Genomic DNA, 26,162 nt, shown 5'->3' with positions numbered 1-26,162 from the left:
TCTAGTAGCGATCGCTTTGGCAAGAAAAGTCTTGGAGTTTTAGGCACTATCATGTAGTGCTGGTCCGCAAAAATTTCCTTCCAGTCTGCGTAGGGCTGGCACGTGCCTTGGATCCAAGGAGATCAGGGGGTGCAGATGAACTGGGTACCCACGTGTCTCCCTCTTGTGTATCAGCTGACATTTCACTTTCCTCTCCCCCGGAATAGCAGTGGCTCTCTTCCCAGCCTCCAGACTAACAGTGGCTTCCTCCCCTCTCAGCAGCTCTCAGTATTCTAACTTGCCTGTAGCATCAGCGCAGTGATTCACTTAGGCAGCCTTGGGGCTTTTGCTGAGTCACAGCCCTCCTCTGATGATGCAACTTCCTCTTTCCTCAGAGGCAGGCACGACCCATCAAAGGACCCAAGGCTGCCTAAGTGAATCGTTGTGCTGATGCTACTGACACTGCTGCTAGTCTGGGTAAAGGAAGGTGCTGTTACCACTGGTTGGAGGTGGAAAGGGGAGCTGTTGCTGGTAGGGTGAAAGGGAGGAGAGCTAGAGCTGGTTGGAGGGAAGGGGACACTGCTTCTGCTAGTCAGGGAAGTTGCAATACTGGACTGGAAGTGGAGGATAGTGAAGGGGGAGCTGCTGCTGGACAGAGGAAAAGAAAGGGAGAGCTGTTACTGGACCGGGAGGGAGGGAGAGAGAAAGAGAAATACTGCTGGACTGTGGGGAGGGCAGTGGAGAAGTGGGCAGAGAGAGTGAATTGGTGGGCAGGGGACAGTGGACTCAGGGAGGGAGAGATGCTAACAACAAGGGGAGAGCAAGGAAGGCATACAAGCCATAGGGTGGGAGGGCCTGAGCTTCAGGCAGAAAAGAATAGAGAGTTGATGCCCAGAGAAGAGATGCTGTGCATGGAGAATAGGGACAGACACAGAGGGGGAATGCTGGATGGAGAAGCGATGGAGACACGGGCAATACTGATCACAAGGACACAGAGGGTAGTGGTTTTTATTTCAGTCTTAGTAGTTTGCCGGTCCACAAAATAATTCTTTTATTTTTGCCGGTCCATAGGTGTAAAAATGTTGAAGCACCATTCCTCCAGATTACAGAATCAGGAATTTCCTGTGCACAGTTCCTTCCTTTCTGCTCAAGGTGGTCCTTGGCATTACAAGTCATTCTTGAAGTTACCAATGACTTTCAAGTCTCAGGTCATCTTTTTGTTCTGACCAGTCAAAGCAAGGTAGGATTGCATCTAAAGCTTTCATCTCCAGATGGATTAAATTGGATATTTCATCTGCATAGCTTAGCTGTGGTAAGCAGCTGCTGATCTCTTAGGAAGCACATTCTATCAGAAGTATGGCATCTTCATGGGCGGAGGCTTGGGATGTTTCACCCGAGGAGATTTGTAGGAGAGCTACGTGTTCCATTCTTCTTACATTTACAAAGTTTTACAGAGTGGATGGGATAGCACAAAATGATGCTGCTTTTGGGACCTCGGTGTTGCTGGCAGGCTCAGCTGTCCTGCCCTTGATTCAGGGATCTGCTTTGGTACATCCCTATGGTTCAGAACTTCTACACACATTGTACCAGAAGGGAAGATTAGGTTCTTCCCTTGATAATCTTCTTTCTGATAGATGTGTTTAGGAGTCCTAATGCCCTCCCTGTCAATTAGAATTCACCTGCTTACTGCCTCAGATAGAGTGTGTCCATAGCTGGAGATCTCCTGCTGGTCTGATAAGAAGAATGATATTAAAAAAAAAGTGAGCCTGTTGGAGCTCCATACGTATGTTAGTGCTGGTTTTGTGCAGGTGTATACCATGTTTTGTGCCTTAACTTTTGATAATTATTTGTTACAGAGCAGAACAGAAGTTTATTGTCAGGGAATTTCCCAATGCCCTCCTTGTTATGTCTCCTATTAGAGTGGTGATCAGGTGATTAGGGAGTTAAAGCTCCAGCCTCAACACCCTGAGGTTGTGGGTTCAAACCCACGCTGCTCCTTGTGACCCTGGGCAAGTCACTTAATCCCCCCATTGTTTCAGGTACATTAGATAGATTGTGGACAGACAGGGATAAAAGCTTGAGTACCTGAATAAATTCATGTAGACCGTTCTGAGCTCCCTTAGGAGAACGTATAGAAAATTGAATCAATAAAATAAATAAATAAAACTGCTTTGGTAGAAACTGAGGAGACATGGGTCAGTCCACTGGCAAAGAGGCAGAGCTGAAAGATGTGACATCCTTCTGAGTTCAGGGACATAACCCTATGGTTCAGCACTCCTAGACATGTTTACCAGAAAGAAGATTATTGAGTAAGAATCTAATCTTCCCATAAATATACCAGGGTTCTTCAAAAAGTTTCTGCACTTTCATATTTTCGTGGGAAAATTGGTAAGAATGTCGTATAACTAGTTAGTCAGGCAAAACAGGGTGATTGTGTGGAAAAGTGCTTTTGAAATATTTAATAAATAGTGCTAAAAAATATAAAAGTACGAAAACCTAGTCAAGATCCCTCACAGTATACATTTCTGATAAGCATGGGTATTTCTGTTGTAAATCTCTCTCTCTTTCCCTCTTTTTAGCTTTGAACAAGTGGTCCCCTTTATGTCTATTGCTTTCTGTGGCACTGGGAGTTGTTACTTTTGGGAACATTATCGTTACTGTCGGCCTAGGAAGTCACCGTGAGTATGTGCAGAGCCTATGGCATCCAACTTTTCACTGCTTGTCTGTCTTCTCCCTCCATTGAATGGTACCAAAATATTCTGTAGCTGTAGTCAGTGAGGGAAATGCTTGCTGATTTTAAGTCTAGTGACCAGCAGAATGCCTATTCTGCCTGTATCTATGTTATTCTAACAATTCTAAAAGTGAACTCAAGACAGATCAACCAAAATACAAAATTGTTTCAGTGATGAGAAATGTACTGTTTTGTGGGGTGTCAGAAAGACCTTTGAAGACAAACTTCAAAAGATTCTTAAGATCTTCATTCATCCCCTATGGCTTTATAAATAGTCATTGTTGTATAAATAAGATAATAACTTAGCTTTTTTTGGTTATTTCTTTTTTGACTTCTTTTTTTCTTTTTTCTATTAAATATATTGCATTGCTTTCTCTAGCGGTCAGCATATATCGCTCCCCTGCCGACGCGTTTCGCCTATCTTTGTCAAGGCATGGGGTCTGGATCATTAAATGCTCCTATGTATAGTGTTCAGCGGCTTCTAAGAAAAAAAAAAAAAAAAAAAAAAGCCGCTGAACACTATACATAGGAGCATTTAATGATCCAGACCCCATGCCTTGACAAAGATAGGCGAAACGCGTCGGCAGGGGAGCGATATATGCTGACCACTAGAGAAAGCAATGCAATATATTTAATAGAAAAAAGAAAAAAGAAAAAAAGAAGTCAAAAAAGAAATAACCAAAAAAAGCTAAGTTATTATCTTATTTATACAACAATGACTATTTATAAAGCCATAGGGGATGAATGAAGATCTTAAGAATCTTTTGAAGTTTGTCTTCAAAGGTGTATCTATGTTAACCATACTTTACACTGACATGTCTCTGTGAGTTGGATGGGACGATCATGAACTTCCAGCTTTGAGATCTGAAGAAGCATGGTGAGAATACAGTGTAGCCTTACTTTTAGAGAGCTGCACAGAATAGAGACTGCTAGAATCCTGTAGCACCTGTAGGGTTCCCACAAGTATGAAAAAAGTTTCTGTGGAATTCCCATAGGGATAGAAGAAGGTGCCGTGGGATTCTGGTGACTCCAGTATGAGGCTTAGAATGCATTGAGAGTAGGGTTTCCAGATTTTACGATTGTAAAATCCGGACACCCTAGACCCGCTCCCAGGCCCAACCATTCCGCCGCAGTCCCGTCCTAGCTCCCCCCTCCCCCCCACCTGCTTTGGTTGGGCAGGAGGCAATCTGCGCATATGGAGGCTTTTCAAAATCCGGACAAAGTGCTGGGTTTTGAAAAGCCATCCAGACCCCTGGACATGTCCTCAAAAAGAGGACATGTCTGGGGAAATCCGGACTTCTGGTAACACTAATTAAGTGAGACAATTGGAGCTTGGAACACTCTTTGGTTGAATAGTGAATACCATCCAAAAAACCACAAGAGGCTTTTGGAGTTGGGAGGCAAGTAAATAATAAAGTTTATTAAAACTTATAGCACCAAATCTAGGCAGTTTATAATACTAAAATAAACATAAAAACAAAGAGCAGGAAAAGAAACTATAATGTGATGCAGATTGGGAAGAATAATCCAAGTCATAGTTACTGAATGCAAGGTTTCACCTTGGGGGACAGCGCTCAAGAAAAAGATCTGAGTATCATCATGAACAATATGCTGAAACCTTCTGCCCAATCAGTGATGGTGGCCCAAAAAAGCAAATGCTAGGAATTGTTTACCATCCTTTTTCTAATAAGACGAAGAATGTTACAATGCCTCTGTATTGTTCATTAGTGCAACCTCACCTTGAGTACTGCGTTTAGTTCTAGTCTCCTTATCTCAAAAAAGATATAGCATAGAGCATTTTGGACCCCAGTTCGATTACAAAAGTTAGACAGCTCTAAGTCTAATAGATGCTGGCATTGTAAACTTGAAGCAGGGACTCTAGATCATTTATTATTCTATTGTCCCTTTATCATGGCCTTCTGGAAATCAATTTGGTCCCAAATTAATTGTTTATTAGAGAATCATGTAGCATTATCATATGATACGATTCTATTCGGTATGTCAATGAGAACAAGGAGCCAGATTTCATCAAGCAATAATAAATTTTTATTAATTATGACAGGAGTCGCCATTCAACATATCACAAGTAATTGGAAAAATTACAGTAGATTAAATTATACCTTCTGGTGGAATTCGTTGTGTCACATTTATAGAATGGAAAGCATAATTGCTATACAAAAAGGGAATTATAATAAATTTAAAAAGATCTGGGGCCATTGACAACTTACTGCAATGAATAAATACCATTTTCTATTGAAAGTATATTTGTAAATGAGGGGAGGGGGTGGTCTAAAGTTTACTGAAGGTTTAATCAATAGGAAAGAATATATTTGTATATTTTTGATTAATCTAATCTAATCCTTAGGTTTGTATACCGCATCATCTCAATATTAATGGAAAATGTGGGTTGGAAGGGAATAAATTTATGTATTTGATGTTATACTAGAAAGAATTCAAGTGATGTATTTAATTTCAAATGTTTTATTATTTGTACACTTGATGTAAGATTAAAAATGAATAAAGAATTATAAAAAAAAAAGATATAGCAGCACTTGAAAGGGTTCAAAGAGGAGCGACCAAGATGATAAAGGCAATGGAACTCCTCTCATATGAGGAAAGACTAAAGTGGTTAGGGGTCTTTAACTTGGAAAAGAGATGGCTGGAAGATATGAGTGAAGAATGGGTACAAGTGGATCGATTTTTTACTGCATCAAGATTTACAAAGATTAGGGAACACTCGATGAAGTTACTAACTAAACTAAACTAAACCTTAAGTTTATATACCGCATCATCTCCACGGATGTGGAGCTCGGCTCGGTTTACAAGAACTTAAAATATAGGAAGAGAAGGAAAAAAAAAAGGTTTACATGAACTTATATATAGAAGAGAAGAGTAAGGGGTATAGAATTACATTTTAGTGAAAAGCCAGGTTTTCAGTTGCTTGCGGAATAATTGGAGGGAGCCCAGGTTCCGCAGCGGGGTAGTAAGGTCGTTCCAAAGACCTGTGATTCTTAAGAGAAGGGATTTTCCCAGTTTGCCTGCATAGCGAATATCGTGTAGAGAGGGGAGGGATAGTTTATACCTTTGGGCGGGTCAGAGTAATACTTTTAAAACCAATAGGAGGAAATATTTTTTCACTCAAAGAATAGTTAAGCTCTGGAACGCGTTGCCAGAGGATGTTGTATGAACGGTTAATGTAGATGGTTTTAAAAAAGGTTTGGACAAGTTCCTGGAGGAAAAATCCATAGTCTGCTGTTGAGACAGACATGGGGGAAGCCACTGCTTGCCCTGGATCAGTGGCATGGAATGTTGGGAGTGTGTAGCGCAGGGGTTAGAGTTACAGCCTCAGCACCCTGAGGCTGTGGGTTCAAATCCCTCACTGCTCCTTGTGACCTTGGGCAAGTCACTTAATCCCCTCATTGCCCTAGGTACACTAGAGAGTTTGAGCCCACTGGGACAGATAGGTGCTGGTGCTTGTGGTGAGAGCAGGCAGCGGCTGAAGAGGAGGAGGTGGCTGGAAGGAGGAAGCAAGAGGGAGGAGAGACCAGGAGGGGTTAGCGGCAGCGGGAAGTGGCGAGAGTAAGCTTCGCCCACCGCACCACGTCATCTACAGAGTCAGCGCCCAGACTCCCCCTTAAAAGGAGGGAGCTGCGGCACGAAGGTCACACAGGCCGCGTGCTAGTGCTGGTGGTGAGAGCAGGCAGCAGTTGAAGAGGAGGAGGTGGCCAGGAGGAGGAGGAGGTAGCCGGAAGGAGGAACCAAGAGGGAGGAGAGACCAAGAGGGGTTAGCGGCAGCGGGCAGCGGCGAGAGTAAGCTCCATCCACCGCACCGCGTCATCTAAAGAGTCAGTGCCCGGACTCCCCCTTAAAAGGGGGGAGCCAACGGCTCTATATCTATAGTTTTTTGGAAGATACTCAGAATGTTATTCAGAGTAGGTCCACCATGGTAATAACATGCATGAGTGAGATAGATAAAATATTAATTATGAAACTTTACTTTAAAAATAGGTTGATAAAATTTTGTGGAGATCTGGTCAGAATTTTTCCTGATGTCTCAAGAGCTACGCAACTAAGAAGGAAAGAATTTTTGAAATTAAGAACAAGAGTCTTAGCTCTTGAGGCATCTTTTTACCTAAAATTCCCATGTAAATGTCTTGTTAAATTACAGGACATTGAATATGTATTTTGGGATCCTATTCAATTGCAACAGTTTCTAATGGCTCGAGAACAGAAGTGATTTTTCCTTGTTTTAAATGATTCATCACTGAGAAATTGGTGGATGTAAAATTCCCAAATAGAAGTGAATGGTCAAGATTCATATGAATCAAGAACCAATTCTTAGTTTTCTTTATTTTTGTTAGATGGAAAGTTGCATGTCTCCCCATTACTTATGGGCTTGAAAAGGAATGTTTGTGTTGTATAAGTATTGTTAAAACTTGGTGCAAGTAACCTTTATCCTTGGTATCTTTTGATATTGTAAACCATTAAATTTATATATAAAAAAAAAAAAGAACACTCACACACACAGGCAGAGAATACACACACAAGCAGGAAGACAACGATAAAGGGTGAAGAAAAAGCAACCACAAGAGAGAATGCACACACATACACAAGCAAAAGGTACTAGCAGGCACAGAGGGCTAGGAAAAGGAGGACAGCGCACAAGCGGAAGGAGGCAGAAGACGAAGAAGATTAGGAAGAGCCAGGAACAGGAGAGAGCACACAAGCAAAGAATATGGGAACTTCTAGAAGGTGGACAAGAATGAAAGCTGCAGGTGCCCAGAGGTTGAGCTTTCCAGTGTACTGCATGGACTGCCACATGTACGACTACCTCCCCTCGTGGACGATATCAGGAACTGAAGAGATTGAAGAGTGAAGTCAGTCAGCTGAAGCACAGGGTCCAAGAACTAGAGAGACTCTACATCTCAGAAGACCCTTTATCCCAGGACAAGCAGGCAGCATATTCTCACACATAGGTGACGTTACCGACGGAGCCCCGCAGCGGACAGCCTCGAAAGCAAACTTGCTTGAAGATCTTTGAGCTTTCGAGTGTTGCACCGCGCATGCGCGCGTGCCTTCCCGCCTGAACTAGGGGGCGCGTCTCCTGTGAGGATCCTCAGTTCGTTATTTTCCGCGGAGCCAAGAAGTTGTTTTTTCTTCAGCTCTGCAGCACTTGCCTTCTAGTCACCACGGCTGTTTCTTTTTTTTTTTTAAAGTTTGGTCGCTGTGTGTGTTTTCTTTTATTTCTTTCTTTAAAAAAAAAAAAAAATTTAGTTTATTTTTCTTTCCGTCTCCTTTCGTCCGGTCGGTGAGCCTTGGGCCTAGGCCCAATTGCTCACATTGTTCGACACAGACTTTATTTTTTCTATGTCCTGGCCTCTTACCAGGTTCAAACGCTGTCGTCAGTGTAATCGGGTGATTTCTGTCACCGATCCTCACTGTCGTTGTTTGAAGTGTTTGGGTTCGGTTCATTCACCGGAAAATTGTCACCGTTGTTTCACTCTTACACCTAGAGCTTTCCGGTGCCCAATTTCAACAACTTTTTGGTATTATGGAGCAATCTTCAGACAAGGCCTCGACTTCGGCCCCGGCGGGGGCCCCAGTCTCGAAGGCTTCGACTCCGTCGTCGATGGGAGTTCCGGTCTCGAAGGCCTCGACCTTGGCTTCGGCTGGAGCTTTGGTCTCGAAGGCCTCAACCTTGACTTCCACTCCAGCACCGGCTTCGACGCCTTTGAAGGTCTCGACGGTGCCCCCTGTGAAGACGTCCTCGATGGGTAAGTCTCCTGTGTCTCTTTCAGGTGCCGTACCTAAGAAGCCACCGGAGTCCTCCTTGCGCCCTCCTTCTAAGTGTGCCTCCAAGATAAGGGAATACTCACCTTCGAAGTTGCCCTCTTTGGAGCGCACTGCTGCACCTACGAGATCAGATCCTTCTGTCTCGGTGCCGGTGCTCGAGGACATGCTCAAGTCCATCTTGACCACTCAGATATCCTCCATCGTGGCTCAACTGGTTCCGTCCTCGACTCTGCCTCGGATAGACCAGCTTGTGACCCAACCGGATCCTCCAGTCCTCGTGCCTCGAGGCAGGTCTCATGCATCGAAGCGGTTGTCCTCCAGTGATTCTTCACCTGAGTTGCCTCATTTGAAGCACCGCTCGAAGCATTCGAGGCATCTTGCTTCCAAGCTTTGTCGTGAGTCCTCTGCAGTGCACTCTTCTCTGGATACCGAGATTTCTCTGCCTCGCTCTTCCACCTCGAAGCACAGGTCTCGACTGCACTCAGCCTCGACCTGAAGTCCATCCAGGTCGAGGACTCCTCCTTCAAAGCCATCTCGCCGAGACTCTTCTCCTCCTGCTTCGACTCATTCTGTGCCTCGCACTCCGAGTGCATCTCCATCGCGGAGTCTGAAGCGTAGACATTCTATGACTCCACCTCACAGTGCAGCTTCTTCTGCTACCATGCATCTTGAGTCTGAGCCAGTCTCTCAATACTCTAAGGAGGCTTCCCCTTCCTACTCGGTGGCTCCAAAGTCTCTTAGTCCTTCCCCAGATGAAGTCTCTGATTCCAAGTCCACTTCCTTTGCCAAGTTTGTGTTTGACATGGGACAAGCTCTCAAACTGGACCTCCATTCAGACTCCAAATATACTCCTGAATATTTGGCAGATATGGAACTTTCTCACCCACCTAAAGAGTCTTTAAGATTGCCTATGACTCCAGTACTTAAACAGACTTTTATTCGTAATATGGAAACTCCTTATTCCATCACTGCTATTCCATCTAAACTGGAATCCCGGTATCGTACTGTTCCCTGTAAGGGGTTTGAGAAATCCCAACTCTCTCATCAATCCTTGATGGTGGAATCATCTTTGAAGAAAGCCCATCCTTCCAAGATCTATGCTGCAGTCCCTCCAGGCAGGGAGGGTCGTACTATGGACAAGTTTGGTCGCCGTTTATATCAGAACTCTATGATGGAAAATTAAATTCTTAACTATAATTACATTTTTACCAATTATTTCAACCATTTCCTCAAATTGTTGCCTTCTTTTTATCCTGATGTTTCCAAGACACGTCTTTCTGAGTTCAAGCAAATCCTCAAGACTTTCTCAGCTGAGACTTTTCATGCTGCAAGCCTCATATGATGCTTTCAAATTGTCTTCCCGAGTCTCTGCTTTTGCTGTAGCCATGCGTAGGCTAGCATGGCTACATATTGTTGACATGGATCCCAATCTCCAGGACCGTTTGGCAAACCTATCTTGTCAGGGGAATGAGTTATTTGATGACTCTATTGAAGCGGCCACTAAGCGTTTCTCAGAGCATGAACGCTCTTTTGCTTCTCTCATTCGCCCTAAACCTAAGACTACACTAGCTAGGGCATATAAACAGATTCCACGTCATTACCCTCAGAAAAGACTCCTGCTTTTTCCAGACCTCCACCTCGCCGTCCTCAGCAGCAGCAACATCAACAGAAGTCACAAACTCCTGCTGCTACCAAGCCAGCTCAGTCTTTTTGACGTTCTCAGCTTAAGCATTCCAATCTCCCTATTTCAGAATTCTCCTCTTCCCATAGGGGGTCGCCTGTCCACATTTTATTACCAGTGGGAGCTCATCACCTCAGATCTCTGGGTTCTTACCATCCTGCGAGAGGGATACTCTCTTCGCTTGCTTCAGGTACCTCCAGATCACCCTCCAAGAGAGTGTCCTTCCAATCTGTCGCAATTTCCCCTTCTTCTTCACGAAGCCCAGACTCTTCTTCGCCTTCGAACTGTCGAGGAGATTCCTCTGTCCCAACGGAACTTGGGGTTCTATTCCCGCTACTTTCTGGTTCCAAAGAAGACGGTGGATTTGCAACCTATTCTGGACCTCAGAGCTCTCAACAAATTCCTAGTCAAAGAGAAGTTCCGGATGCTCTCTTTGTATTCCCTGATGGATTAGGGAGATTGGATGTGCTCGCTGGATCTCAAAGAGGCTTATACTCATATCCCCATTCATCCAGCCTTTCGCTAGTACCTCAGATTCAAAGTGGGGGATCTTCATCTGCAGTACAGAGTTCTTCCTTTTGGCTTGGACTCATCCCCCAGAGTGTTCACGAAATGTCTGGTGGTAGTAGCTGCTTCTTTTCGTACCCAGAATCTTCAAGTTTTTCCATACCTGGACGACTGGCTAATCAAGGCCCCTTCTCTTTCAGGGGTTATTTCAGCAACCCAACAGATTATTATATTCCTACAAAGTCTGGGGTTCCAGATCAACTTTCCCAAGTCTCAGTTAACTCCATCTCAATCTTTCCAGTTCATCGGGGAAACTCTGAATACTGTCCACCTGAGAGCATATCTTCCACAACCACGTCAAGATACCCTCATTCGACTTTGTCATCAGGTCTCTCGTCTTCCATCCATTTTTGCACGGCAAATGATGGTTTTACTTGGTCACATGGCTTCTACAGTTCATGTGACTCCTTTTGCCAGACTTCACCTTCGCATTCCTCAGTGGACCCTGGCATCTCAATGGCAACAAGCCACAGACCCGCCATCTCAATGAATTACAATAACTCCTTCGTTGCAGAAGTCTCTCCGTTGGTGGATGCTCTCTTCCAATCTTTCCAGAGGTTTGCTGTTCCATAGTCTCCCTCATCAGAAAGTTCTCACAACCGATTCATCCGCCTATGCATGGGGAGCCCATGTCGACGGTCTCCGTACTCAGGGTCTATGGACTTCAACAGACCATCAGTGTCACATCAATCTGTTGGAACTCAGAGCGATTTTCAATGCTCTCAAAGCTTTTCAGCATCTCCTTTACGACATGGTGTTCTTGTTCGGACAGACAACCAAGTGGCCATGTATTATGTCAACAAACATGGAGGTACCGGATCTCACTCCCTCTGTCAGGAAGCTCTGAAGCTGTGGCATTGGGCAATTCATCACAATATCTTCCTCAGAGCGGTCTACATTCAGGGCCAACGCAACTGTTTGCCGGACAAATTGAGTCGTCTTCTACATCCTCACGAATGGAGACTCAATTCTCCCACACTTCGTCAAGTATTTGCCCGCTGGGGGACCCCCCAGATAGATCTTTTTACGTCCCCCCTCAACTTCAAACTGCCTCAGTTTTTTGTTAGTTTTTTGTTGCATTTACACTCCTCAACGTCTCGAAGCGGATGCGTTTCTCCTGGACTGGAGGGCTCAGTTCCTTTATGCCTTTTCTCCATTTCCTCTGATTCTCAGGACTCTAGTCAAACTAAAGTCAGAACATGCCACCATGATTCTGATAGCTCCTCGGTGGCTCAGACAACCGTGGTACTCCCTTCTACTTCAACTCAGCACCAGGGAGCCTCTGCTTCTTCCCACTTTTCCTTCTCTGCTCACTCAGAGTCAAGGTTCCTTACTTCATCCCAATCTGCAGTCTCTACACTTAACTACCTTTCTACCTGACAGACTCTTCTCCTTTTTCTCAGACTGTTCAAGATATTTTACTTGCTTCCAGGAAACCGTCCACTCATCAGTGTTACAATCAAAAATGGGCTAGATTTTCTGCTTGGTGTTCCACTCGTCAACTGCAGCCACTGTCTTCTTATTTGGCTTCTGTTTTGGAATATTTGCTTCATTTGTCACACTCTGGACTTCAATCTACATCTGTTCGAGTCCATCTCAGTGCTATTGCTGCCTTTCATCAACCTCTTGATGGGAAACCTCTCTCTGCACATCCTATGGTCTCCTGCTTTATGAAAGGACTTTTTAATGTATATTCACCACTTAAACCGCCTCCAGTGGCTTGGGATCTTAATGTTGTTTTGGCTCACCTGATGAAACCTCCATTTGAACCAATTGATCAAGCTCATCTCAAGTATCTCACTTGGAAAACAGTGTTCCTGATTGCTCTCACATCTGCTCGTAGGGTCAGTGAGTTACAGGCTTTGGTTGCGGACCCGCCTTTCATAGTTTTTAATCATGACAAGTTGGTTCTCCGTACTCACCCTAAATTCTTACCTAAAGTGGTTTCAGAATTTCACATCAATCAGTCTATTGTTCTGCCAAAACCTCATTCTCATCCTGGAGAAGTGGCACTTTATACTTTGGACTGCAAACGTGCCTTGGCTTTCTACCTTCAGTGCACACAACCGCATAGGACTTCTCCTCAACTTTCCATCTCCTTTGATCCAAATAGGTTGGGACGTCCTGTCTCGAAGCGAACCATCTCCAACTGGATGGCTGCTTGCATCTCTTTTTGCTATACTCAGGCTGATCTCCCTCTGCAGGGTCGAGTCACGAGCCACAAAGTTCGAGCCATGGCGATGTCTGTAGCTTTCCTCAGATCAACTCCTATTGAGGAAATCTGTAAGGCTGCCACTTGGTCCTCGGTTCATACATTCATCTCTCATTACTGTTTGGATACTTTATCCAGGAGGCGTGGCCATTTTGGCCAATCTGTTTTGCAAAATCTTTTTTCTTAATCTGCCAACTCTCCCGCAATCCCTTTTTACTCAGCTTGGAGGTCACCCATGTGTGAGAATATACTGCCTGCTTATCCTGGGATAAAGCACAGTTACTTACCGTAACAGTTGTTATCCAGGGACAGCAGGCAGATATTCTCACAACCCTCCCAACTCCCCTGGTTGGCTTCTTGGCTAGGTATCTGAACTGAGCATCCTCACAGGAGACGCACCCCCTAATTCGGGCGGGAAGGCACGCGCGCATGCGTGGTGCAGCACTCGAGAGTAGAGAGTTGCGCGGGGACAGAAATCTCACCCGTCCCCGCCAAAGTCCCACCCGTCCCCACCTGTCCCCGTGAGGAATCCCACCTGTCCCCACCTGTCCCCGCGAGGAATCCCTCCGTCCCCACCAGGAATCCCTCCGTCCCCACCCGTCCCCGCGAGGAATCCCCCCGTCCCCACCCGTCCCCGTGAGGACTCCCCTCCGTCCCCACCCGTCCCTGCGAGGAATCCCCTCTGTCCCTACCTGTCCCTATAAACTACAGAAATAGTTATTTCATTTAATTATGCTACTGAATTAAAGGCTCTGGTAGAAACCCATTTACAAATAAGCAAAAAGACTTTATTAATTTGGAAATATTAATTGGGAAGAATACATACTTTGTAAACGGGTTTCTACCAGAGCCTCTAATGTTTATAAATTTTTATCAACACAACTAATATACTACTTTATCCTGAAGCAAAAAAAAAGAATTTTTTTCCTACCTTTATTGCCTGGTTTCTGCTTTCCTCATGTTCTCATTCAATTCCTTCCATCCACTGTCTCTCTTCTCTCTGCGTCTTCCATTTGCTCTGTTACTGTGCCTCTCCCTTTCTCCCCCCTTCCAAATTGATACAGCGCCCATCTTCTTCCCTCCGCTCCCCCCATAGTCTGGCATCTCTGTCTTCTTCCCTGCCAGCGTCTTCTCCCCATTCTCTCTTCCCCATTTCCTTTCAGCGTCCTTCTCCCCCTATCTTCCCCATGTTCTGTCAACATCCTTCTCCCCCCTCTGTCTTCCACATGTGCTTTCAGTGTCCTTCTCCCCCCTGTCTTCCCCATGTCCTTTCAGTGTCCTTCTCCACCCCTTTGTCTTCCCCAGTGCTTTCAGCTCCTTCTCCCACCTCAGTTTTACCTTAAGCGCCTTTTCCTCTCCACTCCACCTTTCCTCCCTTTCTCCCTCCCTGCCCCTTACCTTTGTGGCGCTTATCCGCCCGACTGACAACAGAACAGGCCCGATCCATCAAACCTCCCTGCCTTGTAGCCGCTAATCTAAATTACCTTCTTACAGCAGCTGGAGTATTGAACTGCTGTAAGAAAGTAATTTAGATTCGCAGCTACAGGGCAGGGAGGTTTGACAGACCGGGCCTATTGTCGGTCGGTCGGAAGACCTGGCTAGCTGTACTGCACCCGCCCCGGGACCGCCCCCGCCTTGTACCAATGCCTTTTCCCTGCCTGCCCTGCCGCAGCACACGAACGGCAGGGCAGGCAGGGAATGTCAGCGCTGTCAGTGCTGACGTCGGAGGGAGGGAGGGCTTTGTTTAAGCCCTCCCTTCGACGTCAGCGCTGATATCAGGAAGACTTCCGTTCGGCTGTGTGCGGCAGGGCTGAGGGCAGGTAGGGAGACGAGCCTCGCGACTGAATACATCCAGCCCCGCAGGAACCCCGGGACCCTCGGAGGCGTCCCCACGGGATCCCCGCGATCCTAGGGGGCGTCCCCACTGGATCCCCGTGACCCGAAGGGGGAACCCGCGGGATCCCCGTGGGTCCCGCGGGATCCCCGTCGTCCCCGTTCCCGTGCAGCTCTCTACTCGAAAGCTCAAAGATCTTCAAGCAAGTTTGCTTTCGAGGCTGTCCGCTGCGGGGCTCCATCGGTGACGTCACCCATGTGTGAAAATATCTGCCTGCTGTCCCTGGATAACAACTGTTACGGTAAGTAACTGTGCTTTTCGGGCAGCCGAATACCCTATGAGAGAGAGGCACATCGAGGAACAAGTCAGGGAACTCGAGAAGTTCATCGAGGATACCTACAGGAGAGTTGAAGATCAAGAACACGAGCAGCACAGGAACAAGGAGGATGCACTAAACAGAGGACAAGAACCATCTGATACCAAAGCAGAAGGATCCCATGGAGGAAACCTGCAGGAAGAAGAGGCAAGATCCTACCAGCGCCTTGAGGGAGAAGAAACGAAAGGCACCAAGGACACTGATCTGCGACCACAGCGGAGGCTGAAAAAAGGGAAATCTGCAATCCTGGTGGGAGACTCGATCCTAATACAGGTGGACAGTCACATAGCAGGAGGGAGAGAGGATCGACTGGTGACCTGTCTCCCAGGAATAAGAACCAAGGACATCATTGACAGAATTGAAAGGATCATGGAAGGAGCAGAGACGGCAGTGATAGTCCACATTGGGACAAATGATATCATCAGGAGAGACTACAGCAGGAATGGACTCACCGAACAGTTCAAGATCTTGGGGAGGAAGCTGAAGATGAGGACTCAGAGGATAGCATTCTCGGAGATCCTGCCAGTACCGAGGGCTGATGTGAAGAGGCAGGCGGAGCTACAATCAATAAATGCGTGGATGAGGAGATGGTGTGAAGAAGAAGGATTTCAATTCGTGAGGAACTGGACAACGTTTTGGGACAAGAACAAGCTCTTCAGGAGAGATGGACTACACCTGAGCACGGCGGGAACTAAACTACTAGCAAGTAACGTCAGGAGAGGAATAGAGCAAGCTTTAAGCTAGGAAGAGGGGGAAAGCCAACAGTCGACCAGGTGTATCCCGAAAGGATACTGAGCGGGCACAGTGCTGGGAAGACACTAAAGGCACAAAACAGGTGATGAAATACAAACGGAGTCAGACTAATCAAGAGGAAGATAGGAGTCTACTAAAAGGGGAGGACAAAAGGGAACAGGAGGAAAGGAAGGAACAAAAGGAGGATAATAAGATCGTACCACAAGGGGATGACAGGAGAGACAATAAACAGGAATCTGCAGGACAGGAATAGGACGGAAAGAAAAATGAGCCGCAAGGGAGAATAACAAGAAAACAAAAATATCAAGACTTAAGTTGTATATACACTAACGCAAGAAGCCTGAGGAACAAAATGGGGAAACTAGAAATCATGGCCAAAGATGAGGACCTAGACATCATAGTGATCACGGAGACTTGGTGGAATGAGGAAAACAAATGGGACATAGTACTGGCAGGGTACAAGCTCTACCGAAGAGACAGGACACATCAGAAAGGAGGAGGAGTAGCACTTTATATAAAGGAAACCATTCACTCGACTGGAATGGATGCAACAGGGACAAATGACCAGCTGGAATCAATATGGGTTAAAATACCAGGAAGAAAGGGAACTGAGATAAAGATGGGACTGTACTATCGCCCACCTGGGCAAACAGAAGCAAAGGATGAAGAACTGAGAGCCGAGTTGAGGCGAGAAGGAAAAAACGCAAACACCATAGTTATGGGAGATTTCAACTATCCCGGGATAGACTGGAGCCATGGAGCTTCAGAATGTTCGAAGGAAACGGAGTTCTTGGAGGCAATACGGGACTGCTTCCTGGAGCAGCTTGTCAGGGAACCAACGAGAAGGACAGCTATTCTGGATTTAATCCTCAGCGGGCTGAAAGGACCTGCCGAAGAAGTGGAAGTAGTGGGACCATTAGGCAATAGTGACCACAACGTGATCAAATTCAAAGTGAAATAGAAATGCCAAAGGGGAAGAGAACCATAACAACAATGTTTAACTTCAAGAAAGGGAATTATGAAGCCATGAGACAAATGGTGAGGAGAAAACTCAGGAACTGCTCCAGGAAAACATGGTCGATGGAGCAAGCCTGGACCTCATTCAAGGACATGATAAACGAAGCGCAAAACCTGTATATACCTAGATTTAGAAAAGGGGACAAAAAGAATCAAACAAAAGACCCAGCATGGATATCCAATGAAGTTAGGAAGGTGATAGGTGAGAATAAAAAATCATTCAGGAAGTGGAAAAAGGATAAAACTGAGGAAAATTGGAAAGAGCACAGGAAGCATCAAAAAGAATGTCACCGCGTGGTCAGAACAGCAAAAAAGGAGTGTGAAGAGAGACTTGCAGGTGGGACCCCTGGATGAGGGAGACAGAAAGGGAGTGGTAAAGGAGGAAACGGAGGGGGCAGACAGATTAAACAGGTTCTTCTCGTCAGTCTTCACAAAAGAGGACACTTCCATCATGCCGGAACCGGAAAAATTCTTCAAGGAGGATCAAGGGGAAAAGTTATCGTCAGTGGAGGAAAGCCTTGGAGACGTACTCAAACAGATAGATAGATTAAAATCTGACAAGTCTCCGGGCCCAGACGGAATTCACCCGAGAACACTGAAAGAGCTCAGAGATGAAATAGCGGAGTTCCTACAACAGATATGCAACCTATCTTTGCAAACAGGGGTAGTCCCGGAGGACTGGAGGATAGCGAATGTCACACCCATCTTCAAAAAAGGATCCAGAGGCGACCCGGGGAACTACAGACCGGTGAGTTTAACCTCAGTTCCGGGGAAGATGACCGAATCACTAATCAAGGACAGTATCAGTGAGCATATAGAAAGAAATAATCTGATGAGAACCAGCTAGCATGGTTTCTGTAAAGGAAGATCATGCCAAACAAACGTACTGCACTTCTTTGAGGGGATAAACAAACAATTGGACAAAGGTGACCCCACAGACATCATATATCTGGATTTCCAAAAAGCCTTCGACAAGGTACCCCACGAGCGCCTACTAAAGAAACTGTGGAACCACGGGGTGGAAGGGGACGTCCACAGATGGATCAGAAATTGGCTGGCGGAAAGGAAGCAGAGGGTAGGAGTAAAGGGACACTACTCTGGAAAGGGGTCATGAGTGGAGTCCCGCAGGGGTCAGTGCTGGGACCACTTCATCTAAGGCTAGACAAATCATAGGTTGTATATGTAGGGGTTTCATCAGCCGGAAGGTGGTGGTGGTGGTGAACGGTACCCCATCCAAAGCATCGGACGTGATCAGTGGAGTGCCGCAGGGATCGGTCCTGGGACCGATTCTATTCAACTTATTCATAAGAGATATGATGCAAGGACTTAGATGAAGGGAATCACTGTTCGCCGACGACGCCAAACTTTGCAACATAGTAGGCAGATGCTTATTACCTGATAATATGACACACGATCTACTGCTACTGGAACAATGGTCAAATACTTGGCAGCTAGGCTTCAATGCTAAAAAAAATGCAAGGTAATGCACCTGGGCAAAAGAAACCCGCGTAGAACTTATGTACTAAATGGTGAGAACTTGGTTAGGACCACGGCGGAATGCGATCTAGAGGTGATCATTAGCGAGGACATGAAGGTTGCCAATCAAGTGAAGAAGGCTTCCCCCAGGGCAAGACAAATGATGGGGTGTATCCGCAGAAGTTTCGTCAGCAGGAGACCTGAAGTTATGATGCCACTGTACAGAGCCATGGTGAGGCCTCACTTGGAGTACTGTGTTCAGTTTTGGAGACCACACTACCGAAAGGATGTGCTGAGGATCGAGTCGGTTCAGCGAACGGCCACCAGGATGGTCATGGGGCTCAAGGATCTCACGTATGAAGAAAGACTAAAGAAATTGCGGCTGTACTCACTTGAGGAAAGAAGAGAACAGGGAGATATGATTGAAACGTATAAGTACATCACGGGACGCATCGAGTCAGAAGATGATATCTTCTGGCTCATGGGACCCTCGACCACCAGAGGGCATCCGCTGAAAATCAGGGGAGGGAAGTTTCATGGCGACTCCAGGAAGTACTTCTTCACCGAAAGAGTGGTGGATCATTGGAACAGACTCCCACTCCAGGTGATAACGGCCAGCAGCGTGACGGATTTTAAGAAAAAATGGGATACTCACGTGGGATCTTTAAGGGAGTAAATTCAGGGGGGAGGGATACTTGGAATGGGCAGACTTGGTGGGCTATAGCCCTTTTCTGCCGCTTTTTTCTATGTTTCTATGTTTCTAAGCCCGAAGTCATTATGCTATTGTACAGATCCATGGTGAAACCCCATCTGGAGTACTGTGTACAGTTTTGGAGGCCGCATTACCGCAAAGATGTGCTGAGACTTGAGTCGGTCCAGCGTATGGCCACCCGGATGGTCTCGGGGCTCAAGGATCTCCCATATGAGGAAAGGCTGAAAAAATTGCAGCTATACTCACTCGAGGAATGCAGAGAGAGGGGGTACATGATCGAGACGTTTAAATATCTCACGGGCCGTATAGAGGTGGAGGAGGATATCTTCTTTTTCATAGGCCCCACGGCAACAAGAGGGCATCCGTGGAAAATCAGGGGCGGAAAACTACACGGTGACACCAGGAAATGCTTCTTCACTGAGAGGGTGGTTGATCACTGGAATAATCTTCCACTGCAGGTGGTCGAGGCCAGGAGCGTGCCTGATTTTAAGTCAAAATGGGATCGCCACGTGAGATCTCTTCACAGAGAAAGGTAGGGGAGGGTTATTGGGGTGGGCAGACTTGGTGGGCCGTGGCCCTTATCTACCGTCTATTTCTATGTTTCTAATATATTTATTAATGACCTGGAAACAGGGACGAAGTGAGAAGTTATAAAATTCGCGGATGACACGAAACTCTCCAGTAGGGTTAGAACTGTTGAGGAATGTAAAGAACTGCAAAGGGATCTGAACAAGCTGAGTGATTGGACAAATAGATGGCAGATGAGCTTCAATGTAGAGAAATGTAAGGTTTTGCATGTAGGGAAAGGAAACCCGATGTACAACTACACGATGGGGGGAAGGTATTGGAGGAAGGCAACCTTGAAAAGGACTTGGGGGTCTTAGTGGATAAAACAATGAAGCCGGCGGCACAATGCGCAGAGGCCTCCAAGAAGGCGAACAGAATGTTGGGCATTATCAAAAAAGGTATCACTACCAGAACCAAAGAAGTTATCCTGCCGCTGTATGGGGCGATGGTGCGCCCGTACCTGGAGTACTGCGCTCAATACTGGTCGCTGAACCTCAAGAAAGATACGGTGATACTCGAGAGGGTTCAAAGAAGAGCAACAAAATTGATAAAAGGCATGGAAAACCTTTCATATGCGGAGAGGCTGGAGAGGCTGGGGCTTTTTTCCTTAGAAAAGCGGAGACTTAGAGGGGACATGATAGAAACTTACAAGATCATGAAGGGTATAGACAAGGTAGAGAGGGACAGATTTTTCAGACTTGCAGGGGTAATAATAACAAGAGAGCACTTGAGGAAATTGAAGGGAGACAGATTCAGAACAAATGCTAGAAAGTTCTTCTTCACTCAGAGGGTGGTGGACACCTAGAACGCGCTTCCAGAGGAGGTGGTAGAGCAGAGTACGATTTTGGGGTTCAAAAAGGTATTGGACGAATTCCTGAAGGAAAGGGGAACTGAGGGTTATGGTTAGAGGGATACTATACAAGGCAAAATGTTGTATGTAAAAGATCACTAACAAGTCTTTGACCTGGAGGGCCGCCGCGGGAACGAGAGCTGACTCAGCAGAGGCGATGCTTATGTTCTTATGATAAAGTACCTGAATGTAAACCACTTAGGATATACGTGATATATAAATAAATAAGTAAGTAAAATTTGTTTTTTTGCCAGATTCTTGTGACTTGGATTGGCTTCCGTGAAGACAGGATACTGGGCTAGATGGACCATTGGTCTGATCCAGGAAGGCTATTTTTATGTTTCTATCATTCAACTAGAGATTAAGCATTCTAAAACAATAGAAAAGTAACTGCTGGGGGACATAGAAAGAAGGGCTGTAGGGTTTAAGTTCATTTTATTTGATATACCACCAATATAAAATCAAGGTTAAGATCTAAGTGGTTTACAATGTAATAAAAATATAAAAGGGGATAAAAACAATAAACTAACACTATCAACACCACCAAAATATAAGGAAAAAAACAGTAAGGAAAGGTTACAATAGAATTCTAGGAAATAGGAAAAAGGGAAAGTAAAAAAACAAAAGGATATTAGGGTGAAAGTATTCTTTTCAATAGTAAGCTTTTTTTTTTTTGAAACTATGAACAATACGCCTGAGAAAAATAATAAGCCTTTAATTGAGCTTTAAATGTCAAAAATGATCTTTCTGCACGAAGATAAAAAGAACATAAGAATTGCCATACTGGGACAGACTGAAGGTCCATCAAGCCTAGTATCCTGTTTCCAACAATGGCCAACCCAGGTTCCAAGGAAAAGAATTCCAGAGAGCAGGAACCATAACTAAGAACATAAGAATTGCCACTGGTCCATCGTGCCCAGCAGTCCGCTCACTCAGTGGTCCTTAGGTCAAAGAGGAATTTCTATGAACATCAAGAAATAACTACCTGAAAGAAGAAATAATTAACAACTTTTGATGTGATGATCGGAGTGTTCTCTGTAGAATATTGGACTAGAAAACTAAATAAAATGGAAGACCACTTGATAGAATCTGGTGAGAAAGAATATTAATTTTAAAATGAATTTGGTAAGAAATGGGAAGAATATGCTCTGCTTTCAAAAGGGATGTAACGTGAAAGAGACTAGACTCATGCGCATTTACATTACGTAGGTATTTAAACATCTCTATCATATCTCCCCTCTCCTACCTTTCCTCCAAAGTATACAGATTGAGATCTTTGTCTGTCTCCATACACCTTATGATGAAGACCACATACCATTTTAGTAGCCTTAGATAGCCTTGGGGTTGCCCTGGATTGGTAGCATGGAATGTTGCTACTTTTTGGGTTTTGGGCAGGTACTAGTGACCTGGATTGGCTACTGTGCTTGATGGACCATTGGGCTGACCCAGTAAAGCAATTGTATTCTTTTTTTTTATTTCTTTATTAAATTTTCATATGATTTACAAGATAAACTCTTGCTTAAGCGGAAAAGAATAATATTATATTACATCACCCAAACCAAGTAAATGAAGTGTTAAGCTTTACAAGAGCTGTCCAAATGCTCTCAAAAGTCACTGCTGAAGATTTTTCAGAATGAGAAGAAACTTCAACAGTTTCTCTCAACTCCCGTTGCTCTCTGCTGACTCTCGCGGGCTCTGCGTCTGCAATTGAGGTCTCCTTCTGAAAAGAAACATCGTGAGTCTCCACTGCTTCACCCGTGATGGGCTTGGGGCTAGGCAGTGGAATTGCAACCGGAGGGGGGGAGAGTGAAATCTCCCAGTCCAAAGTGCCAGCCTTTCTTCCAGCCGGGGATCCGCCGAACACTCTCACTCCACCGGTTTCAAATCAGGAACCCCCAGGTACTTCGAATTAAAAAATGGAGTGCTGTACAGGAGGAGATGTCCGAGCCGCAGGGGCATTGGCTCGGACATTCCCCTTACATTTGGTATGTGGCATAATTGTTTTAGGCAATCGCATTACACCTCTAGTTGTAGGTCTTATTCAGAGATGCCAAGTCGGTGCTGCCGCCATCTTGGATCTTCTTTTATTCTCTCTATTCTTCCCAGTAAGACTATTCTTATGTTTTTACGTGTTTTTTTTACCTCAAGTTCTATCTGTACCCCTCTATCCCCTTCCTGGAGGATAAGGGGATAGAGGGGTACAGATAGAACTTGAGGTAGGTTATAGAAGTGGTCAGAAACCACTTCATAGGTTGCGGACCTAATGGGCCACCGCGGGAGCGGACCGCTGGGCGGGATGGACCTCTGGTCTGACCCAGTGGAGCAACTCTTATGTTCTTATGTGCTTTTTTACGGTTTGGTTCTTTACAGGTAATGAAATATAAATTGTTCTCCTGTTGTCCTAATTAAAATAATTGACAATAAATGAAGACTGTAAGTAAAGAAATGAGATTGGGGAGGTTGGGAGGGAGGGAATGAAGACTAAGACAGACCCTTCTCTGCCTGCTAGAAACTATCTCTAGCAGAAAGTTCAAGCTTACAAAACTGTAGAAATATAAAAGGCTGCTATTCTATGGAGATCTAAACTGACTATAGAAGGGAACCTACAATTGAGCTTTTCTCCCCAAAGCTCTTTTAGAAGGGAACCTACAATTGAGATTTTCTCCCCAAAGCTCTTTAGAAGGGAACCTACAATTGAGCTTTTCTCCCCAAACCTATCAAAGCTCAGAGCAAAATAATGTATACGTACCCAAAAATATGTCTTCTCCTCTCAGAAAGAGAATGCCCTCTTCCCTCTTTCTCTCTTCTCAGAAGATAGCTTTACATTTTTCTCAGATAGTTTCAGCTTCCCATCTTTGTGGCAGAGTAGTCAGAAAAATTCATCCTATTTTTCCTACTTCTTCATGCTCTGCCACCTTCTCCCCTAGGTCCAGGGCTTGAATTGCAGCTTTAACCCTTTTAGGGGTAACTTCTCCATTAAACTTGGGACAGGCCATAGGATCTGCCTACTCTTTGATTTTGGCTACTGAGGTCCATGAACCACCATAGGAACCCTCAGGGTTTGGGCTCCCTTCTTATGCTGCATTTATTACCCTACCTAAACTTAAACTTGACTTTATAAACAGTCTATCAAGCGTTCAAGCCTATGTCACCAGCATCCAAAATGTATACAGTTTTTGTAGGATTTTTCTAACTTATTCTGCCTAGTTATATTCATAGCTTTCAAATCTGCACATTGTCCTTTGGAAAATATCCCACTTTTGCTACCATTTGATATAGATTGTACCTTCTGAGTTCTTTTGTATTAAGTAGCATAGTGATTGACAGCAGATAAAGACCTGTACGGTCCATCCAGTCTGCTCAACATTCACATTCATTATACATTTATGTTTGATTTGGCTTTTAAAAAAATATTTCTAGGAAATAGACCATAGAAGGCCACCTGGTAATGTCTTTAGGTTCCCACTGCTGTATTTTCCATTAAAACCCACTCCAGCCTATCCTACCCACCCTGTCATTGGAGCTTCTATCAAAGCCTTCCCCAGCTCTTTCTAAACCAAATCATCATATATGGGATGCCCAGTACTGGCCTTAGTTTGTTTTAAACCATTTAGTTTCTAATTAGAGATCCTCTGTGTTTGTCCTACGCTTTTTTGAATTCCGTCACCATTTTCATCTCCACTACTTCCCTCAGGAGGGCATTGCAGGCACCCCGCAACCTCAATTCATGCCCTCTAGTTTTACCATTTTCCTTTCTCTAGACTAAATACTTACACATTCACCTAGGAAATAGGATATGTTCTATACCTTTAATCTGATGCTAGCAGAATACTCATCTCACACAGCTTCTGGTTACAGATGGATGGTATTCATGGCAGTCTCTAACCTTCTGTGCATAGGAGGGGGGCAATGAAGAGACTGGCCTGCAGGAATTTGCGACTATAGTTCCACAGTGCACAGAGATGGAATATCAGGGCAAAAAGCCAAAGGAAAGAAAGCAAAAGCTCTGTAAAACAAATACTGTACTAGCGCATAGTAATAGTGCAGTTATACTCCTGTTCTGGCCAGTTATGTATACATGAATAGAGCCTGGACAGGTAACATGCACATCCTCACAAAAAGGAATGCTTCTCTCCTTCAGTTACTAATTTATAATTAAGGGGTGGGGTGGGGGCAAGGGGATTCAGAGACACAGCAGTGTAAATATGGTCATGTCAGCTAATGAGGCCCAAGGTAAGGCTTTGGTACCTAGGGAGAGGCTTTAAAAAGCCCAATTTCCACTAACAAAAGCAGGTTTGTACCATTCTGTATCATACTTGATGGAAGAAGAATTTATTTCTGTCTTGTTTCTCATTTTAGTTTTTTTATTTCTAAGAAAAACATTCGTAGATCTGGTTGGTTTTATTTTCCTTCAGCAAATGCAGGTCGTTACAAAAATTTTTTGGATAGGACCTTCGCATTCCAAGCAGGATTAATGAATTCATGTTTGAATCTTCTCGTTTCTCCATTTCTTACTTACTATCAGTTTTGAAAAGATCTTAAAACCCACTTATTTAAACAATATAATATACATTACTGATTTTCATATTATCATGTAGTTATAATGTACTTTTAATCTTTTTATCTATACTTATTTTAGTTTATATTGTGTTTTTTTTATTCATTAGTTTTAATGCTTATATTAGTTACTTAGAATTTTATTATGTATGATGTTATTATTATATTGTATGCCGAGTACCTATTGTGTAAACCGCTATGAATTGCTGGTTAGGCGGTATATAAAAATAAATTATTATTATTGTGTTATGTTAGTATTGGTTTGTATTATAACATATGTATATTGTACACCACCTTGAAATGGAAAGTACGGGTTAAGAAATATTTGAAATAAATGTGTAAAATGTGTTCAAGAGCAGCATTTACATACATTCAGTTCCTTATGGAAGTCCTCCACCATGTCTGCAAATGGTAACTGCATCCTTTTTTCGATAAGCTACAGCCTCGGCATCCTGAGGTTGTGGGTTCAAACCCCCATACTGCTATTTGTGACCCTGGGCAAGTCACTCAATCCTCCATTGCCCAGGGACATTAGATAGATTGTGAGCCCATCGGGATAGATAGGGAAAATGCTTGGGTACCTGCCTTTGTTAACTGTTTAGATAACCTTGACAGGGGGTATATAAATACCTTGTAAAATAATAAATAAATCTCCAGGAAGAGCCTTAAATATTGGCTTCCCTGTGAGATAATTTCTAGTTAGAGTATGAGAAACAGTGTTAAGACTGAAGATTTTCTTTTTTTCTCCTGCCTTAGTACTCTTTAACTTGGAACAGTCCTGCACAAAGGCAGACTCCCAGAATCTCAGAGATGAACTGCAGAAAACAAAAATCTTCTTGCAAGAATGGAAGACCACTCTCTTAGGTACAGGAGGCTGGAGAGGGAAAGAGAGAGTACTGGAATGGGGGGCATCTTACTCACAGTCACTATGCATGTGCTAGGGCAAGAAGCTAGCATTTCTCGGTGGAAAACATTTATTGAAGAAGAGACTGTGATCTGAGGCTGCAAAGGGGGTATATGAGTAATCTGAAGTGCTGACTTTAAATCATAGAAGCAG

The 26,162-nt window shown here is 44.6% G+C and overlaps 1 protein-coding gene across 3 annotated transcripts in view; it reads left to right on the top strand.

Moving 5' to 3' along the window:
* LOC117356858 (killer cell lectin-like receptor subfamily B member 1) overlaps positions 1-26,162 on the top strand; it is a 128,933-nt gene that overhangs the window by 16,021 nt on the left and 86,750 nt on the right. For all 3 annotated transcript variants that reach the window (XR_004538724.1, XM_033936673.1, XM_033936658.1), the window contains exons 2-3: positions 2,559-2,657; positions 25,862-25,969. Coding sequence is in view for 2 of the 3 variants with exons in the window: in XM_033936673.1 (XP_033792564.1) it covers positions 2,559-2,657; positions 25,862-25,969 (207 nt within the window). In the remaining variant the exon portion in view is untranslated. The remainder of the gene's footprint in view (positions 1-2,558; positions 2,658-25,861; positions 25,970-26,162) is intronic.

This window comes from Geotrypetes seraphini, chromosome 1 (genome assembly GCF_902459505.1).
Source record: "Geotrypetes seraphini chromosome 1, aGeoSer1.1, whole genome shotgun sequence".
Taxonomy (NCBI): domain Eukaryota; kingdom Metazoa; phylum Chordata; class Amphibia; order Gymnophiona; family Dermophiidae; genus Geotrypetes; species Geotrypetes seraphini.
The sequence above is the reverse complement of the archived record's forward strand: the minus strand, read 5'-3'. Positions and strand labels throughout refer to the sequence as shown.